This window comes from Anastrepha ludens, chromosome 6 (genome assembly GCF_028408465.1).
Source record: "Anastrepha ludens isolate Willacy chromosome 6, idAnaLude1.1, whole genome shotgun sequence".
Classification (NCBI taxonomy): Eukaryota; Metazoa; Arthropoda; class Insecta; order Diptera; family Tephritidae; genus Anastrepha; species Anastrepha ludens.
Window position 1 is genome coordinate 113,462,197 of NC_071502.1, and position 18,777 is coordinate 113,480,973.

Here is an 18,777-nt window from a genome sequence, read left to right on the forward strand (position 1 = left end):
TTCGATATATTTTCAGCTTGTGCATTGCATACAGAATGAGCTGCAAGCAATGAAAATCTGAAATGCGACACCAAACATGCGAAACGAACTAATACACCGAAAGGGGGAATAAGGGCACGAAAATGATGCCATAAAGAGATACTTCATTCAAATGGCTTTTGTTCAGCCACACTTTTTTATGTACATATGTATGTGTATGGGGTCATTTATATGCAAGTACTTCCGCATATATATTAACGGCTTGTATGCACAATATTTATGTTTGTATGCGTCTGACAGGCAACACGTCGCACAGTGATATTCATATTTTAATAGCTTATGGCATTTAGTCGAAGTATATTTTTGGGCGCTTTGTTCATAGTTGAGTGATAGCGCACGTACAACAAAGAGAAACGTTTGTATATAAATGCAGGTAGTTGTAGCCGAATATTTACTTTGCGTTATAGAAAACGGGTTATATTTTTAAGCAACAAATGTCAACATATTTCACATATCCTTTGTTTGCCTTACTCAGCTATTATTTCTTGTAATTGGAACGACAGGTGTTGGGTTGCATAGAGTTGTGCGGGGTTTTTACACGAAATGAAGATATCTATCGTTAAGGAAGGAGCCAATGAACCTACAAAACTTTAGGAAAAATATGTAAAGTTTTATTGTACGCCTTAGTTTTATACATAAATCAAATTATGCATGTGTATCCTCTATTGAATGAGCCAATTGAGCTGAAATTCATAGTATTTGGTTTAGTAGTAGGGTGGTTAAGTTTGAAGGACCGGTCTTGATTTTGAATAAAATACAATTCTTTTAGGAAATTATTGTCATTTCTCTTTGTTATGTTAATATTGGTATGGCTCAATTACGTTTGGATCAAAATATCGGCCAAATGGCCGCCGTGGCCTCGGCGGCATACCTCAATCCGATGGCCCAAATTTTCGAGGACGCTGAGGCATAATTGAGGTTCTATGCCGTTAATGTGTCGAATTATTTCATCCTTTAGCTCTTGAATTGTTGCTGACTTATTGACGTACACCTCTTCTTTCAAATAACGCCAAAGAAAGAAGTCCAACGGTGCCGTTGACGTTTAGGTGTGGTTCACATTCAACATCGGCCCTTGAAATTTAACCACCCAAATGTTATTATTAAGAGAGAAATATAACGTAATCCGAAAAATTTACGTTGCTCTTGAGTAAAACTTGAACGAAGGGCACTATTATTTTGCTGAAAAATGCACTTCGCGACATTAGTGGAGATCTGAACCGGCAATTTTGCCCATGGAAATCCATATGATGAAACTCAATATACTTTCGCTGGATGTATGAATAATTATGGCGTGGATTCATTTCAGCAGCTTTGTTTTTTTGTTTGTCGGAAAAGACTAGCAAGTGCAGCACTCTGACCACATTAAGTCCATTGTACTGCACTTGCGTTCCCTTTTTACTTTTCTTTAAATCTGCCCGACCTCCGAAGAGATCTGAGTAGATCTTGTGGGGCCAAGGTGGTCGCTTCTTAATACACCTGTGCCAAAGACTTCAAGCCTTCGACCGAAGGCCGGGCAGACACACAGAAAGTGCTCCATCGTCTGATTCTCCTCTCTACATGCTGGGAAGAGTGCACGTTCTGAGATGCCTACGTTTCCATTTGCTTCGTCCATAAAAAGTTGCGCGTCATCTGTTCAATTAGTTGCCTACAGTCCCTTATGTTTAATGGCGGGAGGATCTCCGACAGTCGGTCGGACTTTCAGGTAACATCAGTTTTGTTCATCTGCAGCTTCTCTCAGCCTACTTAACCCGTTTGCTAACTGTGGCGTTGATGGTTGCAGAAGGGAGTGACAGAACGGGCTCCGGGTGAAAGAAGTTGGCTTCAGAGCCCGTCCTAGCTAAAGAGTCAGATATATCGTTACCCGCGATACCCACCTGCAGCGCGATCCATGTAAGCGTCAGGATATTATGTCTACCAACTTAGTTGAGCTTGAATTAACAGTACTCAACTAACCTTGAAGTGGTTGGAGTGTTGTCGAAGGCCATGAGCGCAGCTTTGCTGTCGCTGCATACACATACATATCTGTCTTTCCATCTGTTTTCCACAACAAACTTCATTGCTTCTTGAACAGCATACATCTCAGCTTGAAACACAGATGCGTGCATTCCAAGGGAAAATCGTAGTTTTGTCCCGCTTGATTCCACGTAAACACCAGAGCCAGAACTGTGCTTGGAGAGGATCATTGGGTCGAAGTTCATGCTTTTCCTGTTGTCCAATTCCGAACAATGAGTCGTGCCGGTTCCTATTCTGTTTCAGCTTGCAGATGGCCTTAAAGGCCTCCCCTTGCATGAAAACATGAAGTGGTGGTAGACTGAAGTAGTCGGAAAATCTCTGGTGCAGTAAGGAGGACTCTCGAGAGAGAGAGTCTACTTATTCAGACCACTGATACATAGGATTTAATAGGTCTTATCATAGCCGTGTAGATCCATTGGATCTTGCTGGAGAAAGACCCCACGCTTTCTCAAAGACACCCTTGCACTGCCAGAAGGCTGTAGGTGCTTTGTTTCAATGTGAGACTTCCAAAAGAGTTTAATATTGAGGATTACTCAAAGGTATTTGATTTCTTTGGTTAGGTGGATTGTGACTCCTTTTGGCTTAGGCAGAACGATTCCATCAAGCTTCCTTCTTCTGGTAAAGAGGACCATACCAATCTTGGTAGGGTTTACCAATAGCCTATTTGCACAGCACCGATTCTCAGCACCTACTGGTCAACTATTCTGTCTTTATAGAGCCTTTATGAGTAGCCTGGAGTCAAATACTGTTTTCTTACTCATCGTGGAATAGCATACACCGTTCGTACATCCACATTTCTCATTATTTAATGTAGGTATGCCCTTACTTTTGGCTCCATTCTTTGTTTACGGTAGTACAATACATGAATTCCTAGTAATCATAAAAGTGACAAATTAGCTACTTGGCGTCATGTTGGTGAATGCATTACTTTTCGATTGTATAGGACGAATTTCTATTCAGTCGACGTGGCTGGTCCTTGAGTTACGTGTATGCCTTTCCCAAACTTCGTATTCTATTTCCACTTCCACCCATTTAATCAAACATTCATTAAGGATCCTACACAAATATCTTCACATAGCATTTTTTCTCTGCACTGGCTCTGTTTTGAATTTTCGTCACAATCAAATGTATGCATTACTAATGAGTTTGGCAAAAATACTAAACAAACAAATAAATAATTTTTATATGCTGAGTCCGCTGCTCTTTCCAATCAGCCAGTAAGCGGCGGTCGCCTCCCTACCGCATGGATAAACATTTTTTTGCATAAATATTTAACGTTTTGAATTTGTACCGTGGACCAATTTTTTGCGGGGCTTAAAGCTTTTTGTGCGGAAACGAATAAAATCCTCAATTTATTCATGTGTTTGCTAGTGTTTAAATGTTAATTGAATTCATCTCCGGCGGCGAATGTATAAAAAAAATGGGGAAATAAGCTAAAAGGTCATAAAATACGAGGTATCCCGCAGAGAAATTTTTCACGTTCTATTCTGGCGGCCTTCTAGTGAATTGGGAACTGTGACTAGTTCGCATTTCTGTTACTTTTTAGCTCACTTTCATCTGTTGAAACTCTAATGAATAAAAAAGTCAAAACATGATGTACTTCACAGTTTCCCAGCAGCAAGTTTCACTTCAATCAACGCATATACGGACGTTTGTCCGTTAAAAACGTTGATTTGTCGGTAGCCAGTTTAAAAATGCAAAAGCGAAGCATACTCCCAGGCGCGCACGTTGACTCATTTAGTTTATGGCGTTTGTGTATATTTTGTTTTGCTTTTGTTTTTGCTAATTTTTTTATATGTAAATTTGAACAAACATATTTATGTAGTTACGCAAGCGACACAGCTAAGTAAATATTTGTATTTTGGTATTACATCGCTTTTGGGCAAATATTTTCGCTTGACTTCTTCTGCATTTTTTCGGCCATGCTTACCCTCGCATTTTTCGTCACAGCTGTGACTTTCACTTTTAATATTTACATATAAGCACAGCGTGGTGCAAAAGTTAAGGAGGTTTTACTGCTCAGTCACTTTTTTCTAAAATATTATATTTATTGTTCTTGTGGTACGCCTTATAAATACAGAGTGGCTTATAAAATGCGCTTCAAAAAAAAAAACAAAAAAAAAATATAATAACTTTTTTTGAATACGTAATCACTTTAAATGTTTTCAGATTTAAAAAGGAAGCAGTGGAGTGATGAGTCACATATCTGAGCTATACCACGAACCGGCGAGTTGGTGTTGCTAACGCAACAGCTTAAGGAGGCAGATACCTGTAAAATTTCAGAAATTTTTTTTTTATTTAATGTTAATACAGGGTCCGCCATATAACTTTACGGAATTAAAAATGCTATAAAAAAGTAACTCCTCAATATTTTTCCAAACTGTTTTTTTATTTTGAAGTACAATCCTTCCGGTTAATGATGGAACACAACTTCATTCATATGGACTTTGTACGGCGTCATACCAAGGTCTTTACGCAAAATTCGTCTCAATGATGCCTCCGAAATGTCCAATTGTTGAGAACGACGGTGAACTGATGTTCCTGGTGATTCACGAACACTCTCGGCCACAACAGCAATATTTTCGGGTGTACGCACGGTTTTTGGTCGGTCACGCGTTGGTTTGTCAATAGGCAACCCAGTTTCTCTTACTTTTTTCGCAAAGTAACGCACACACACTTCATTCAGTGCTTTTCTTCTTCCCATTGCCGTACGTAATTTTCGTACACATTCTGCAACATTACCATGATTTTCAAAGTAATGTCGCAATATTTCCCAGCGTACTTTGAGCGTATACACAACCATTTTCGTTCAGCGGAAGAATAAAACTAATTTTCTGTCAAATCAGATGACAACTAAGTGTTCATTCTTCAAATAATATCTAGTTCAAATCCGTAACGATAGATGGCGGGCCCTATATAATCCTTCAGGAATATGTCGACAAATTTTTAGAACATAAATTTAAGTATTTCTTATATTATAGATCGTCAACCCTGACTACTCTATTCTTTGCATTCGAACGCTTGAAGAGGTATAGCAACGTTGACGACTTTAGACGCGTTTTTCTCAAAACTATATTTTCCGAATTGGCGTACACGATAACTCGAAAAGTTATTGACCTATCTCCCTGAAATTTTGCACACATCTTTTTTTATGATATTACTTTCTATACGAAATTATAATTCGAAAATTTTTCGAAAAAATTATTTTTTCGAAGCAAAAATAGTAGGAAAATTCGCCCCAAAATTCATTTTTTTTAAGCATTTTATTCCGCGAATTTTTTTCCCCCATTTATTGTTAATTTATACAGAAATTATGGCATTAATAAACAAACAAATTTTTGGCTTTTTGTATTCAAGTCACTGACGCCGATGCTACAATGCCCGCCGATTGAGAAGCCCCGCTGCGTCCTTCCTGGAAGAATTGAGTGTACATCCGCCATTTTAAATGATTAAAATAAAAAAAAATTTATATTATTTTAATATATAAATAAACTGTATGCCAATTTAGAAAAAATGTACTGACTGCTTCATTTTAAATAATTTTAATAAAAGTCAGGGAAAATATGGCCATTTACAGGCATCTGTCCACTTAAAATACTACTCAGGAATACTACGGATGTGAGACTATTTAGCTAGGTTTCAAACTCAGGTCGCTCTGGTAACGCAGAGCCGACTGAGTATTTGTTCAAGAAAGTGCCAGCGTGTTTTTGGCCATATGTCCCTAAGGGACATAAGTAAGGCTGGAAAACTCGTTTGCTAAACGCGGAACAGTTCCATGGCTTAGACACTATAAATAATTGTTTTTGTAGTTGTTGCTCTATAGATCTCTTCCGGCGTTTCGAAGAAAGATTTGTCTGCGTATTTTTTGAAAGGCAGGTAGGTAGAGGTAGAGCAAACAATGTAAAATGTAGTTATTTTTTATTGCTAATAAACTCAACGCTTGCCCTCCTTCGACCAAAACGACACAAGCAGCGCAATCCGCTTCCACAACAGTCCGTACTTTAGCGGAACGACCTCACTTTATATTCGGCCAAGGACTGCAACTCCAGCATCCTCGTGGATAATCAGTCGATGGAGAGATGAAAGTGCGCTGAGGTGAGAGCTTTTCCTATACCATCAGCCAAATCAACACAATTTGGCAATGCATGTAACGATACTTACTTCAAAATACCAGGGCGGTTACTGATAGTGAAATACCTTAAAAATTACATTTTGCCCTGAATCTGCTCTGAGCAAAGTTTTCACTGACCTTTTACTTGGGCAGCTACATGGGAATGCTGCTGATGAGCACTGCTTATGTTGACCTCAACTACAAAAACTTCAGTGAGTTGTTTGTTCTGGCACTGCGCACCGAGTGGAATCGCCGAGAGCTTTTGCGTTGCTGAAAAAAATGCATGGAATGTTTACTAGCGAGTTTACCGTTTACCAACCGAGTGTTTGTAATCGAGTTTGGGGTTTTGAAGTTTTTTTCGACTTTTGTATATTTATTTCTTCTTTAACATTTTCTGGTTTAAAAAATCGAGGCGCTCTGTTACTCTGCGATTCTAAGGCCCTTTTCATCATAAAAATTATATTTCATAAAATTTTTTGTTAACTTCAACCAATTTTACTTATAGATTTTACCTATGATGTTCGTACTCAATCACACAACTTTTTGGTTTTATTTATTTAAAACATTTCACAACAAGAAACTTGGTGTCAAAAGCGCTACTTCCCATCCGGAAAATTGCTTTCTTTACTTCTCCTTCGGATATGCGACCTTGTTTTAATTGGTTCATGGAAAAAATTAACATTAACTGAACTGCTTCAGCCGTTAAAGGCTTCAAGGAGCTTAGCTTTGACCTTCAGCTTCTTTCTAGTACAAGTAAAAACAAAGTTTGTAGTCAGAATTAACGAAGCTAAAAAAAGAATTCTAGACATTTCTTTGAAAAATCTATAATTTTATTTTATTTATCGTTTTTTTTATTTTGTTCTGTATTAGCTTGATGACTATTTACATTTTGGTGTTTTCACTATTCAGCATAGTTACGCAGGATTCGCTATTACATACTTTACTACATAGGGAATTTAACCTTTGATTTTATTAACTATTTTACGATAATCGCATTTTTTGTTATTTTACATTGAAATTTATTTATTGCCACCTTACAATTTGTCACTTAGCGATTTATTACTCGATTAATTTTAACTTATTTTATAACTTATAATTATTTAAGTTTATTATCTGCACTCAAATGGCCTTCTTGTTAAGTTTAGAACTAGAATTAGAACTTTTTTATTCTACTATCCATTCCTATATCTAATTATGCATATATTTTTTTGTTATTTACTCTAATACCAGCGCCTTAATGAGATTTTAAATGGTGATGTAATACAGCGGAACACCCTGTGTAACGCTAGCTGTTTTTTTTTGCTCATCTATTAACAAAAGAAATATAAATATTTTCTGGTAAATTTTTGTTTTCTTTAATGCAGTGAGTAAATCTTGCCATTGGAAGTGACCACAATTCCATTCAAATGGCATCCATCGTCCATGGCTGTCAATTTTATGAACCAAGTTTTTCAGCATATTTTTGAAGGTATCGGCATTCATTCCACCTATGCCAAGTTTTGAATAGTCTCTGGATGTTTGGTGTAACATTAATCTCTAGCGATGAATACAGTATACCGAATCAATTATACTTATTGGGGTGACCAAAAAAAATATTAAAAGTGTTTATTTTTTATTGATTGATTTATTTTATATAGATTTTTAAAAGAATTTATCCTTTAATTAGTTATTGAATTTTATTTATTTAATTTATATATTAAAAAAATATATATAGGAAAGTATCAGCAATGATAAAAAAATTGGAATAATTAATTAATTCTATTTTTTAAATTAAATTCTATACATTAATTTAATTAAGAGACAAATCTCATTTTGAAGAAATTAAAAGTAAATTAGGCTTCCACGCGAAAAATGTTCACCTTGAAGATATTTGGCAACCCTTGACAATAAAAGTAAATATATAAAATTGCTTCACCTACCTAAAGCGTCACATGCGAATTTAGGGTAGCTAGATAGGCCTTAACAACCGCGCTGTTAGTTCTGCCTTCTCCAAACTGGATAAAGAGGCAAAGCGAATGGGTTTGGTGGTGAACGAGGACAAAACGAAGTACCTCCTGTCTTCAAACAAACAGTCGGCGCACTCGCGTATCGGCACCCACGTCGCTGTAGACAGTTATAATTTCGAGGTTGTAAAAGACTTCGTTTATTTAGGAGCCATCATTTACACCGATAACAATGTCAGCCTTGAAATCCAACGTAGAATCTCTCTTACCAACAAGTGCTACTTTGGACTAAGTAGGCAACTGAGCAGTAAAGTCCACTCTCGACGAACAAAACTAACACTCTACAAGACTCTCATCATTCCCGTCCTAACGTATGGCGCAGAAGCTTGGACGATGACAACATCCGATGAAGCGACGCTTGGAGTGTTCGAGAGAAAGATTCTGCGTAAGATTTTTGGACCTTTGCACGTTGGCAATGGCGAATGTCGTAGACGATGGAACGATGAGCTGAATGAGCTTTACGACGACATAGACATAGCGCAGCGAATAAAGTTCCAGCGGCTTCGTTGGCTGGGTCATATCGTCCGGTTAGCACGAGAAAGAAACGACTGGCGCGCTTTGTTAAGCTCGGCCAAAATCGCGTAAGCGGTTATCGCGCCAATTAAGAAGAAGAAGAAAAGTTCAGATAGAATTATTAAACTATTCTAAATTTTTTAATGCGGTAAGAAACTCTTTTGCAATTATTTAAACAAAAGTTTGTAATACTTTTTTTTTGTTGGTGGTACAGTGGCTAATGTGGGCTAGTCAACGTCGGGTATTGTGAACTAGTAGCTCACATGACTGCCTTAGTACTTTCCTAATTCTTATTAATTTTCTATACATATTTCGATATGCCGAAAATGGAGAAATAGTAATGCTTTTAAAAACCCCACTTGGACGTCAGCCAATACTGGACAAAGCCACAGAAAAATACCTTGAAAAATATACGTTAGAAATGGAATCAAGACTTTGCGGTTTCACAGGGCACAATATTCGTTCCCTGGTGTTTCAATTGTCGGAAAGAAATAAAGTGCCAAACAACTTTCTGTCCTTAAGCAATCTGGAGGGAAAGGCTGGCTGCATGGATTCCTGTGCAGACACAAAAAATGAGTTTAGTTTCCGCTTTCCAACGGGAACGTCTTTTAATATAGCAATGGGTTTCACAAAAGAAAATGTGAAAATGTTTTTAGATCTACTTAAGTATGAGAAACACAAATACAGAATGTGGCTTTATATTTACCTAAGTTTAATAATTTTTGTCAAACAGTCAACCAAGAAGGTCATTAATTAAAATAAAAAATATATGTATATGAATAAATTCATTGACTTATTATTAACTCTTACAATTCTTTTTAGTGATTTTATCTAGTGACCCACTTTACCTTAATACCCTTCATTAACTTTTAAGGTGGTTTCAGTTTTTCTACATTATCAGATAAAAACGATTATATTAGGGTATATTTTGCAAAAAAATGTAAAGATAATTCAATATCTGTTAGAAAGAAAAAAAGATCGCTTTTTCATTACCATTATTTTGGCAGAAATTAATATCAAGGAAAAATGGTGACAATACCCGACTTTACTCTTATAATCTATAACAAAAAAATTAAAAGAAAATAAATTAAAAAAATTACGGGGGAAAACATAATAAGAAAAATGATTTTTTTCTTTAATTTAAAATATCAAAAAAGTAAAATAAAAAATAACAAAAAAAATGGAAGAAAGAAATTTATCGATTTTTCCCTAAACAAAGTAAAATTAAAATATAAAAAAAAAAACAAATTAAAAAAAAAACGAAAACAATATTGATTCTACCCCCCAATTAAGTTGTATTTTCAAAAAAAAATGTTACATCAATGATTTTATGTTTTATTTAATATTTACCCACACTGCCAAATTCTTCCCATTGGCCTCATGTGGAAAAAATTTTGAATATACTATTCAAAAACAGTTTTCAAAAGTAAACGTAAGTTTTTAGCAATTTCAGACCTACATTTCATTATACTACTATAAAATTCAATGGATTGCATACCCAGATGCTTTATAATAATTCTAATCAGAAATTTGAAAATTTTCTTCACAGTGTTTGGGAATTCGCTAAATATTTGTGAGTTGACGAAAAAAATGTAACCTCGAAAGATATTGTGAATAATGGAAAAAGATGGAAAAAGATGACTTAATTATATGAACACATGTGTACATACATCTAAGATATTCTTTTTTTTCAAAATATTTCATTAGCAAGTTTCAAGGATATCTCTCAGCTTGAGGTAGATACCGAAGTTATCATGATACTTAAGCCTTGTAAATCTCCCAACAAAGTGTGCTCTCACAGGCTAATATCTCTTTTACCAGTAATTTCGAAGCTTGTGGAAAAAATACTTTTAAAACGTCTACAGCCAGCCAATGAAAATAAACGTCTGGTTCTCATTCATCAATTTGCTTTCAGAGAAAATCATTCGACACTTAATAAAATACATCGTAGCCACCATAGAAAGCGCAATGGAAATGAAAAAAGTGTGTTACGCCGTTTTTTCCGGTGAATGACAAGTTTTTGACAAAGTGTGGCACGAAGAGCTCCTCCAAAAGCTTAAGTCCATGTTGCCAACACAATGAAATGAGGTGCCCTGACCAAATCTTAATGATTGGTACTTTTGGCTGAAACCCCAAAATGCATGTTCGTTTAAAAAAATATACAGGAAGCGTTCCACAAGGAAGCATTTTGGGCCCTCTGGTATATCTCCTGTATACGCACGATCTACCATCGGCAAATTAGCAAGTAACTGGAAGATTTGCGGATGTCACTTCCATACTTGCAGTCGATAAAACTATCGGAAACGCAACGAATAAGCTACAAGTCACTCTTCATGGATGCGTCGATATACCCCTTGCGTCGACGAGAAAAAAATATCTGAGCATAGCACTTTAAACTGCGCTGGAAAATTAGTGTGAAGAAATAGGAGAATAGCTTGAAATTAAATCAGCTCTTTCATTAGCATTTTATTTTTCTGAAAATTTAAATGAAAAACTGAGTATGCAGCATTGCTAAATGAAATCTCTTATTGACATCCAAAAGGTTTCACAAATATTATAGCCAAAGGTGTGAAAGGGTTACGGGTTCACTTATTTAATGCGGCTACTTAAATAACAATTGTTTACCTCTTATGTGGTTTGCTTATGTTACACACTACGCTGACAGTATTCCTATGCACATAAAACACTCACCTAAAGCTTTCTTTATATCCCACGCTTAGTAGCTCTTGCACGTCATAACTATTTACATTTCTCACACATCACTACTTAGCTGCAACTTAACTACTTCTATGCTTAGTTTATTTTCTATTTCTACTCCTTTTCTCCATTAATTTCTTATAGTATTGCTGCTGAAGAATTTTACAGAAATTGCGCCAACACTCCAGCACTTCGGCGTCGCCACAACAGCCGCTGCCGCTATCAATCATTGGCCAACTTCAGTCGCACTGCAATCCGTTTGCACTTCCACATCAGCTGTGTCTCCAGTATACTAAAGGACATGGCGACCAACACCAGGCCCAACAACAGATACGCGCAACAAGCGAAGAGTTGCACATGTGGCCCATGGAAGGTACGCTCGGGCATAAAGTCGCCGTAACCAATGGTGGCCAAGGTGACAAAGCAAAAGTAAGCGCCATCCACAATGGACCAATTCTCCCAGAAAGCAAAAATCACAGTTCCCAAACAAATGTAGCAGATGAGTATGAGCAGCACAATGCTGATGGGTACCTGTGGGCCAGCATCATCACCGTCCGCATTCGAGGTGGCATCCTCATCATCTGCATCGTCTGCTGTAGACGCAGTGGCATCACAGTAATCATGTTCATCCGCCGCATGGTTGCAACTGCTATTTCTTCTGCTATGCTTGTTGTTGTTGGCGAGCTTGGTTAATCGAAATTGTTCGCCCTGTGCTGTTTCGCGTTGCATGTAAGCGGCTTCTTCTTCGTCGGAGGTTTCGGTTGCCGCATCGCCATAACAGCTGCTCGCTTTCCCACTTCGATGACTGTTTGCATGGATGTTGCAGGCGGTTGTTCGTCGTGTTGCGGTAAAATTGGCCGATTTGCGTGCAGCTGCGTTGCGTTGAAAGGTGTTTAGGGTGTGACGATGAAAGGAGGCTGCGGTGGCATTGAAAAGATTGCGCGCACCTCGCTGCTCATCGTCCGTGCTGCTGTTGTTGTTGTGGCCCATGTTGCTGCTGCCGGCGATGAGCGGTACACGTGAGGGTGTGCCGTGCGGGCAGTTGCTGGAAGAAAAAGTGAAGAGGGGGATATTTTGAGTAGTTGAAGAAGTAGTTAAGTAAGTATGCGAGTAGAAAGTTAGTTGTATTGAAGTAAATGTGGAAAATGTATATTTAATTGGCTTCATATAAAAATTAGGAGGCATCACACTTCGTACAATAAAAAAAAAAAAATGGTAATACTTTTCCATCGGAATTATCAAAATTTTCGAAGAAATACCAAGATTTATGGGAGCTGTCTGCCATTCAGACAATGCCCTGTTAGAACCCAGAGAAGATTTCTCATGTTTTTCCTGTTTAGTTTCAACAGTCGGTTTGTGCGGCCTCTGTTTCATTCCGGCCACGCCATCCTACTAGTTGCACAGGTCAGGGACTGAGACCATAGCCTGTTGCCAGCACTGATAGTGTGTTTCTCTATAAGCTTCTTGCAAGTTGTTAAAGGTATAGGTATGTTTGCTTTGTCTGGTTGGATCGGTAATGGGGTACCCAGTTCATCTGCTTTGCAGTTGCCTTCTATGTGTCTATGACCCGGCACCCATAGCAGGTTTATTACAAAGTACTGTAATAATTCTGTCAAAACGTCGATACATCCTTTTGAAGGAGTTAGTTTTTCAAAAATGAAAAAGATATGTAAATCCTCTTTCAATACTACATTAGAAGTCATGATTTGGTTGAGGTATTTAAGTTTTCTTCCTAGCATAAAAAATCTCGTTATTTTTATTCCGTTTCGTAGTGTAAATGAAGTCTAATTGTATGGCAGAGCATTCGCAATAAGAGTGCAAATTCAAAGCTCAGATTAGTGGATTTCCTGAAATTCAAAACTATCTTTAGTAAAACTCAACTTTAAGATTTGGTTTTCCTGAAATTCTGTGCAGCATTCGGATAAATATTATTACCATTTCCTGTTTTGGAAATTGTGAAAAGATTTGCTCGAAATTAGCTGGTGCGTTTTTTTGGAATCCATGCAAGAAAAGGTAAGTGGAAAGTGTTTGTTTTTTATTTAAAATAATTTTTATATAAAACACTTCTGCTTTTTTATATGCAATTTTCAGTTTTTTCATGTAGCCAAAGTAAGATTATAAAATAAAGTCGATAAAAGCATAGAAGCGTTTTATGTAGTTTGCTAAAATATTTATTTTTATAAAAAGGTTTAAATCATCTCTACGTTTTTTTTTCCAAAATTACCTTTGAAAAGCTTTAAACAAATCTAGCGGCTATAAAAGCAGAGCTCAAATGGGCTGCTGACGTATTTTGCTTCCCATTTATTCTCCACTACCACTGAGATTAATCTCCGTATCCCTTTGTCTATCTCTCTTTCTATCCCTCCATCTACACTATTTTGCTTTTACCACTTTTTACACGGTTATATGTCATCCCTTTGGAAACTCACTGACTTAACCCTGTTGGTTGTTTTCTTGCTGGTATAGCCATAATCCGCTCGAGCCCTGCTGCTTTGCCTTTTTTTATGTAGGAAACTTTAAATTGCCTTTTTATGAATTCGAGTTGAAAATAGCAAGTCAGTGTCAATTTTCTCTGCACAGGCTCACGTGTTGTCAGTCACTATGACCTGTTATGCAAAAATTTGGGAAAAAAGTGTATATCGAAATTTTTTTCAGTGCCAAAGGGTTGCGGATTGTAAGCGCTGTGGTATATCATCCATGTCCATTGTTTTTTAAATTTCCGATGTGTAAAAAAAAAACACAAAAAATAGTTATTAGCTTTGGTTGCTTGTTTGCGTTTTTTTTTCTCATTTTGTGGTCTTAAATAAATATTCGTTTAAATAATTGTGTGGAAATCCAAAGCAGCTGGCCAATAAGACACACATGAAAAGTTGGATCACTAACCAAGAGTGGTCTAATTGAAAGCTAGGTTTGAAAGACTTTATGCCAATATTTCTATATAGATTTCAATTGATTTCTGTTACTGAAACTCTTGGTTACAACCAAAGTAAATGGAAATATATTATTAAAAAAAAGCATCAATACCTTCGTCGTAAGAAATTCGGTGTACTAAAAAGGTGCTGGCAAAATATGGGTGCATTTGTGAGATTACATGAAATATTGTCAAATGTCATTATAGATAGAACTTTCGATTTTGCTTTTGAATGGAAATTCGTTATTATTATAAATTATGTAAATATAAATATTCATTCCTCAACCTCAAAAAACGTATCCTTTCCATCTTTACTCAGGCACAATAGTCAGCGCCTTATTTGCCAAAAAGCTAAGAAAAACACACAGTTACACATGGCGTCAGTGGCACCAGCAAGAGGAAGCGGGCAATCGCGGTAGTAGCGCAGACACACAAAAAATTTAGCGAAGTCCTCAACTATCTGTGCGATCCTTCTGCCAGAAAAATGTCACACACAGATGGCGCTTCAAGCAGTAAGAAGGCGTTCTTCCTAAGAAACGACAGGTGGGCATTCCCACTACATAGGACTGGTGGCGGCAGGCTAATCACCTACCCTGTCAGAAATCAAAATATATTAATGAAACTAACGCAAGTGTGAGTCTTGTCGAGGCCCTATGCTCCCGAGTGGTCTGAACAGGGAAACCAAAAAAAATGGATATATAATTAATAATTCCATCTTCTTTATGACAACAAACCTCCATTTGCCTTTTTGCAGCGCTTTCAACTCCACAACTGACTATTGACTATATCTGGAACACACTTCATCGATCGTTTTTAGTTTCTCTTTACAAAATATGAAAAAACATGTAGTTGTTACTCATATTCATAAATTCATCTATTTGAGAAAATTATTCATCATACTCTGGTTTTTTTTTACCTTAATTTTTATTGCAGTAAATAAAATAATAACAAAAATAATAATAATAATGATAATAGCTAGTTTTAAATGTATGCCCTATTGACTTTATTGTGACTTTAATAACCTAAGCAACTCTCTTTATCTTACCTGATATTTAATTTGCTCTTTAAGCGCATCAGTTTCATCCCTTTTTCGTACTTCCTTTACTTCATACTAATCCTTATTATTTTATGGTCTTTCATATAGACTCTATCTCGCATCACACTTTTTAATTTTTTTTTATTTTCTATTTTGCCTAAAATCCACCCACTTCCATCTTTTTCTAATCACGCTTCTCAATCTTTACTCTTTCACAATCCTTTCCGTTATAAATTTTGTTTACAATTCTCTCCTCCTCTTCCTCCTCGTGCGTATGCAACGTATTTCAACATATCATATCAGCTGTCCCAACTTTTTATCACTTTCAATATAAATCTCTTTTTAACCAGCACCATTTCTAAATTTCCTACACTAATCGTTTCTTCCATTTTCACACATGTTTTTGTTGCCTTTTCATTTGCTCGGCCTATCAATCAATCTATCTTCTTTGCCTTCCTCTCACCCTCCTCGTAATAGAATCGTTGCGCCCCATTTAATATCTAAACAATCGAAAAACGAAATAGTCATTCACAGGCAATCCCCTTTGACGATGTGAATTCAAAGGTTTTACCTCCCGCTTTTGTCAACAATGGCGTATACGTGATAAATACTTTGCATAGCTACCCAAATTCTTGGGTCAAGCGCACACACACACATATAATTTATTAGGTCTCGCTTCTTGCTGAGCCACACAATTTGCATAGTTTACGGATCTTTAACATCATTTCTATGCATACATACATACGAATCTGTGGTTATGTGGAAGTGTAGGCTAAGTCGAGTTAAGGGAGAAAAGGGATTACATTGTAGCAAGCTAGCGATCTCAAACCTTGTAAATCTCATAATATTTTAATTTTCAATTATTATCTGAACCCCTTAGTGGCATTAGTAGCAATTTATATTATTTTTATTACTATTGTTGATGGTAGATTACCAAGTTTAAGAAATAATTAATGATTTGTTTAACCAAGAACCAGCCCATCGAATCCTATGACCATCGAATCCTATGTAAATTCGGTGAATTCTAATGTAAAGTATTTTTACACTCATGATACTAACTTTTACATCTTTTATATATTTTTTCTCAAATTCAGATATGCTCTAATCTTAGTAGATATGCCAAGCTTAAGGAATTAGTAAAAAAACAAGTTATCGAAAATCGTTTTCCAAGTATTTCTTAGAACATGAATATAAAGTTTAAAAATTTTTACAGAAAAAAAACTTTTTTTTTTTTTTTAATTTTGTATATGTACGAAATACGTTGTATTTTAATAAAAACTTCACTACTTTTAATTTGACAAATCATCCGCTTTTATCGGTTAACGCCTTCTTCAGGTGGTAACAAATTTCATGATCTCCTCTTTTTCTATTTAATCCAAACCGTTACTTGGTGATGTTCGAACATCAGAAGAAAGAATTATGTGGATTTTCGAACTCACCAACAGTTCTAGATGGACTGATTCTTAGTTTTTTTTTTTGCTATAAGCTGGTGCTATTAGCAACCTTTGCCGCTTAAAGTGCCAAAATAACTAAACTGAAAAATAATAAAAATTAATCAAAACTGTAAAGTGGTATTTTTCGACTTCAGCTGTTCTTCCGACTACGAAATATGTATACGTGCACACAACTCATACATATAACAATATTTCTACACGTCTCTATTTTTAACCCAAGTGCTCTATTGACTTTTCAAATTGCTGCTTGTCACTGCCTGAATTTTTAGTTTATTTTTAGAATTGATTTATGATATCACACGTCACAAAGTGGTTTTGGTTGAGAAAGTAGGCATTGATGGCTTAAGATTCATTCCGCTATAAATAACATATCGGCAATAAAATACATATTTATATATGAGGGTAACCTGCGGTGGTAAAGGAAAAAAAGTTCCTCACAATTACACCAAAGTATAGGAGATATTGATATATTGTATGGTAAGGAAGGGCAAAAACAAATATGCCTGAGAGCTTTAAAAGTATACGTCTGATTTGTCTTAAAGTGGAGTCAAGGTTTACTCCTTCTTACTGCATAGAATGAAACGGCATCAGCCATTCCTGGCCATTCATAATCAGGAATTTAATGAGACATTTATCTTCTCTGCGAATAACAGCGAATAAAAATTTGTCAAGAAGTTAGTTGGCTGATATATCCTAAAGAAGTTATGCTCACAGTAGTCCTCAGAAAATTGCTGAGAATCTCAAATATCTCATGAGGGGTAAAACGATTGGGAGCCCGAGGCCAATATCTTCTCTATGAGTACCAACATTGTGCCTAGTACTACCAATACTACTATTGTGAGTACTCTACTTTTTCTATCATTTGGTGTTTCATGCTCCTGTTTTCGCATGTGGCTACGGCGGTCACATGAATTGGTTTGATGCCGCCACCCATTTATTTCAGCAATGCATAGTTGAATGCATCTTTTTATGCTTCGTACCAGGTGGTACTGCAAGAACCCATGACGCCAAGTGAAGTTGATCATTCTCAGTTCATTAGCGGAAGTTTAGTTGTATGAGCTGAACTTTCCAAATCCTTAAAAGAGCTTTTTAATTTATAACTTAATTATGATTAGTTCAGGTGATCATAGAAGCCCATTGCGGTACTCAAAGAAGATTTTCGCATTCAGAGGCTGGTGAATAATAATTTTCATAAATCTTTGCACTTGCTCTTGGATGAGACAACTTTTACTTAAATACTGAAAATGTTCTTACATGACGAAAATTTGCTCTGAGCCATGAATGAAGAGATCAGAGTTTTTGTTATTACAAAAATTTGCCCGTGAATCCATCGGCCAGACACTGATTTGTGCTTACCATAAAATCGACTTCCTATAATAAATTTTAAAAACTAAATGGCTTAGCATTATGCCATAACCCTTACAGCCAGGCTAAGAGTGTCACAAATGTGAAAAGGCTATCCGCAAAGAATTCTTGCTTGAAAACTATTGACTTTTCAATGTAGATTTAAACCTAAAATACGTGACATCGATCCAAAACAAAGCATGAAGTACAAAGCACACAAAATGTCTATAAAATAAATATACCATCTGAAGAAATCTCGTTTTTGAATTACATTACAAAATAATTTCATGAATAAAATCACTTTTCAAAGGGCAAACGATGATTCAAACAGCTGCTAGGAAAATATGTTGCATCTGAAAGGCGTACAAGGCCAGCCAAAGTAAGTAGTATACACACATACACACATTTATGTACGTGTGCATGCTACAAACTGGGAAAATATTGCGAGCTTGTAAAAGGCAATCGTATATCAATAAATAAATTTCATAAATTTTTACATTTATTAAATTGCAAACACGCACGCACACACTCATATTTATGTATAGATGTGAACACGTAAAACGATTGGACAGAGGGCACAACTTTATATTTTTAAATCTGTAAGAGTAGTTTTGCAGTTGAAAGGCACAATAAACGTTTTCAGATGTACACGCACA

At 36.2% G+C, this 18,777-nt stretch overlaps 1 protein-coding gene across 2 annotated transcripts in view; it reads right to left on the minus strand.

Annotated features, from left to right (window-relative positions):
• Nucleotides 1-11,146: 11,146 nt before the first annotated feature.
• The window catches only part of LOC128867669 (uncharacterized), a 110,367-nt gene continuing 102,736 nt past the window's right edge, over nt 11,147-18,777 (minus strand). For both annotated transcript variants that reach the window (XM_054109101.1, XM_054109099.1), the window contains one exon: nt 11,147-12,421. In XM_054109101.1, the coding sequence (XP_053965076.1) occupies nt 11,599-12,421 (823 nt within the window). In that variant the 3' untranslated portion in view covers nt 11,147-11,598. The remainder of the gene's footprint in view (nt 12,422-18,777) is intronic.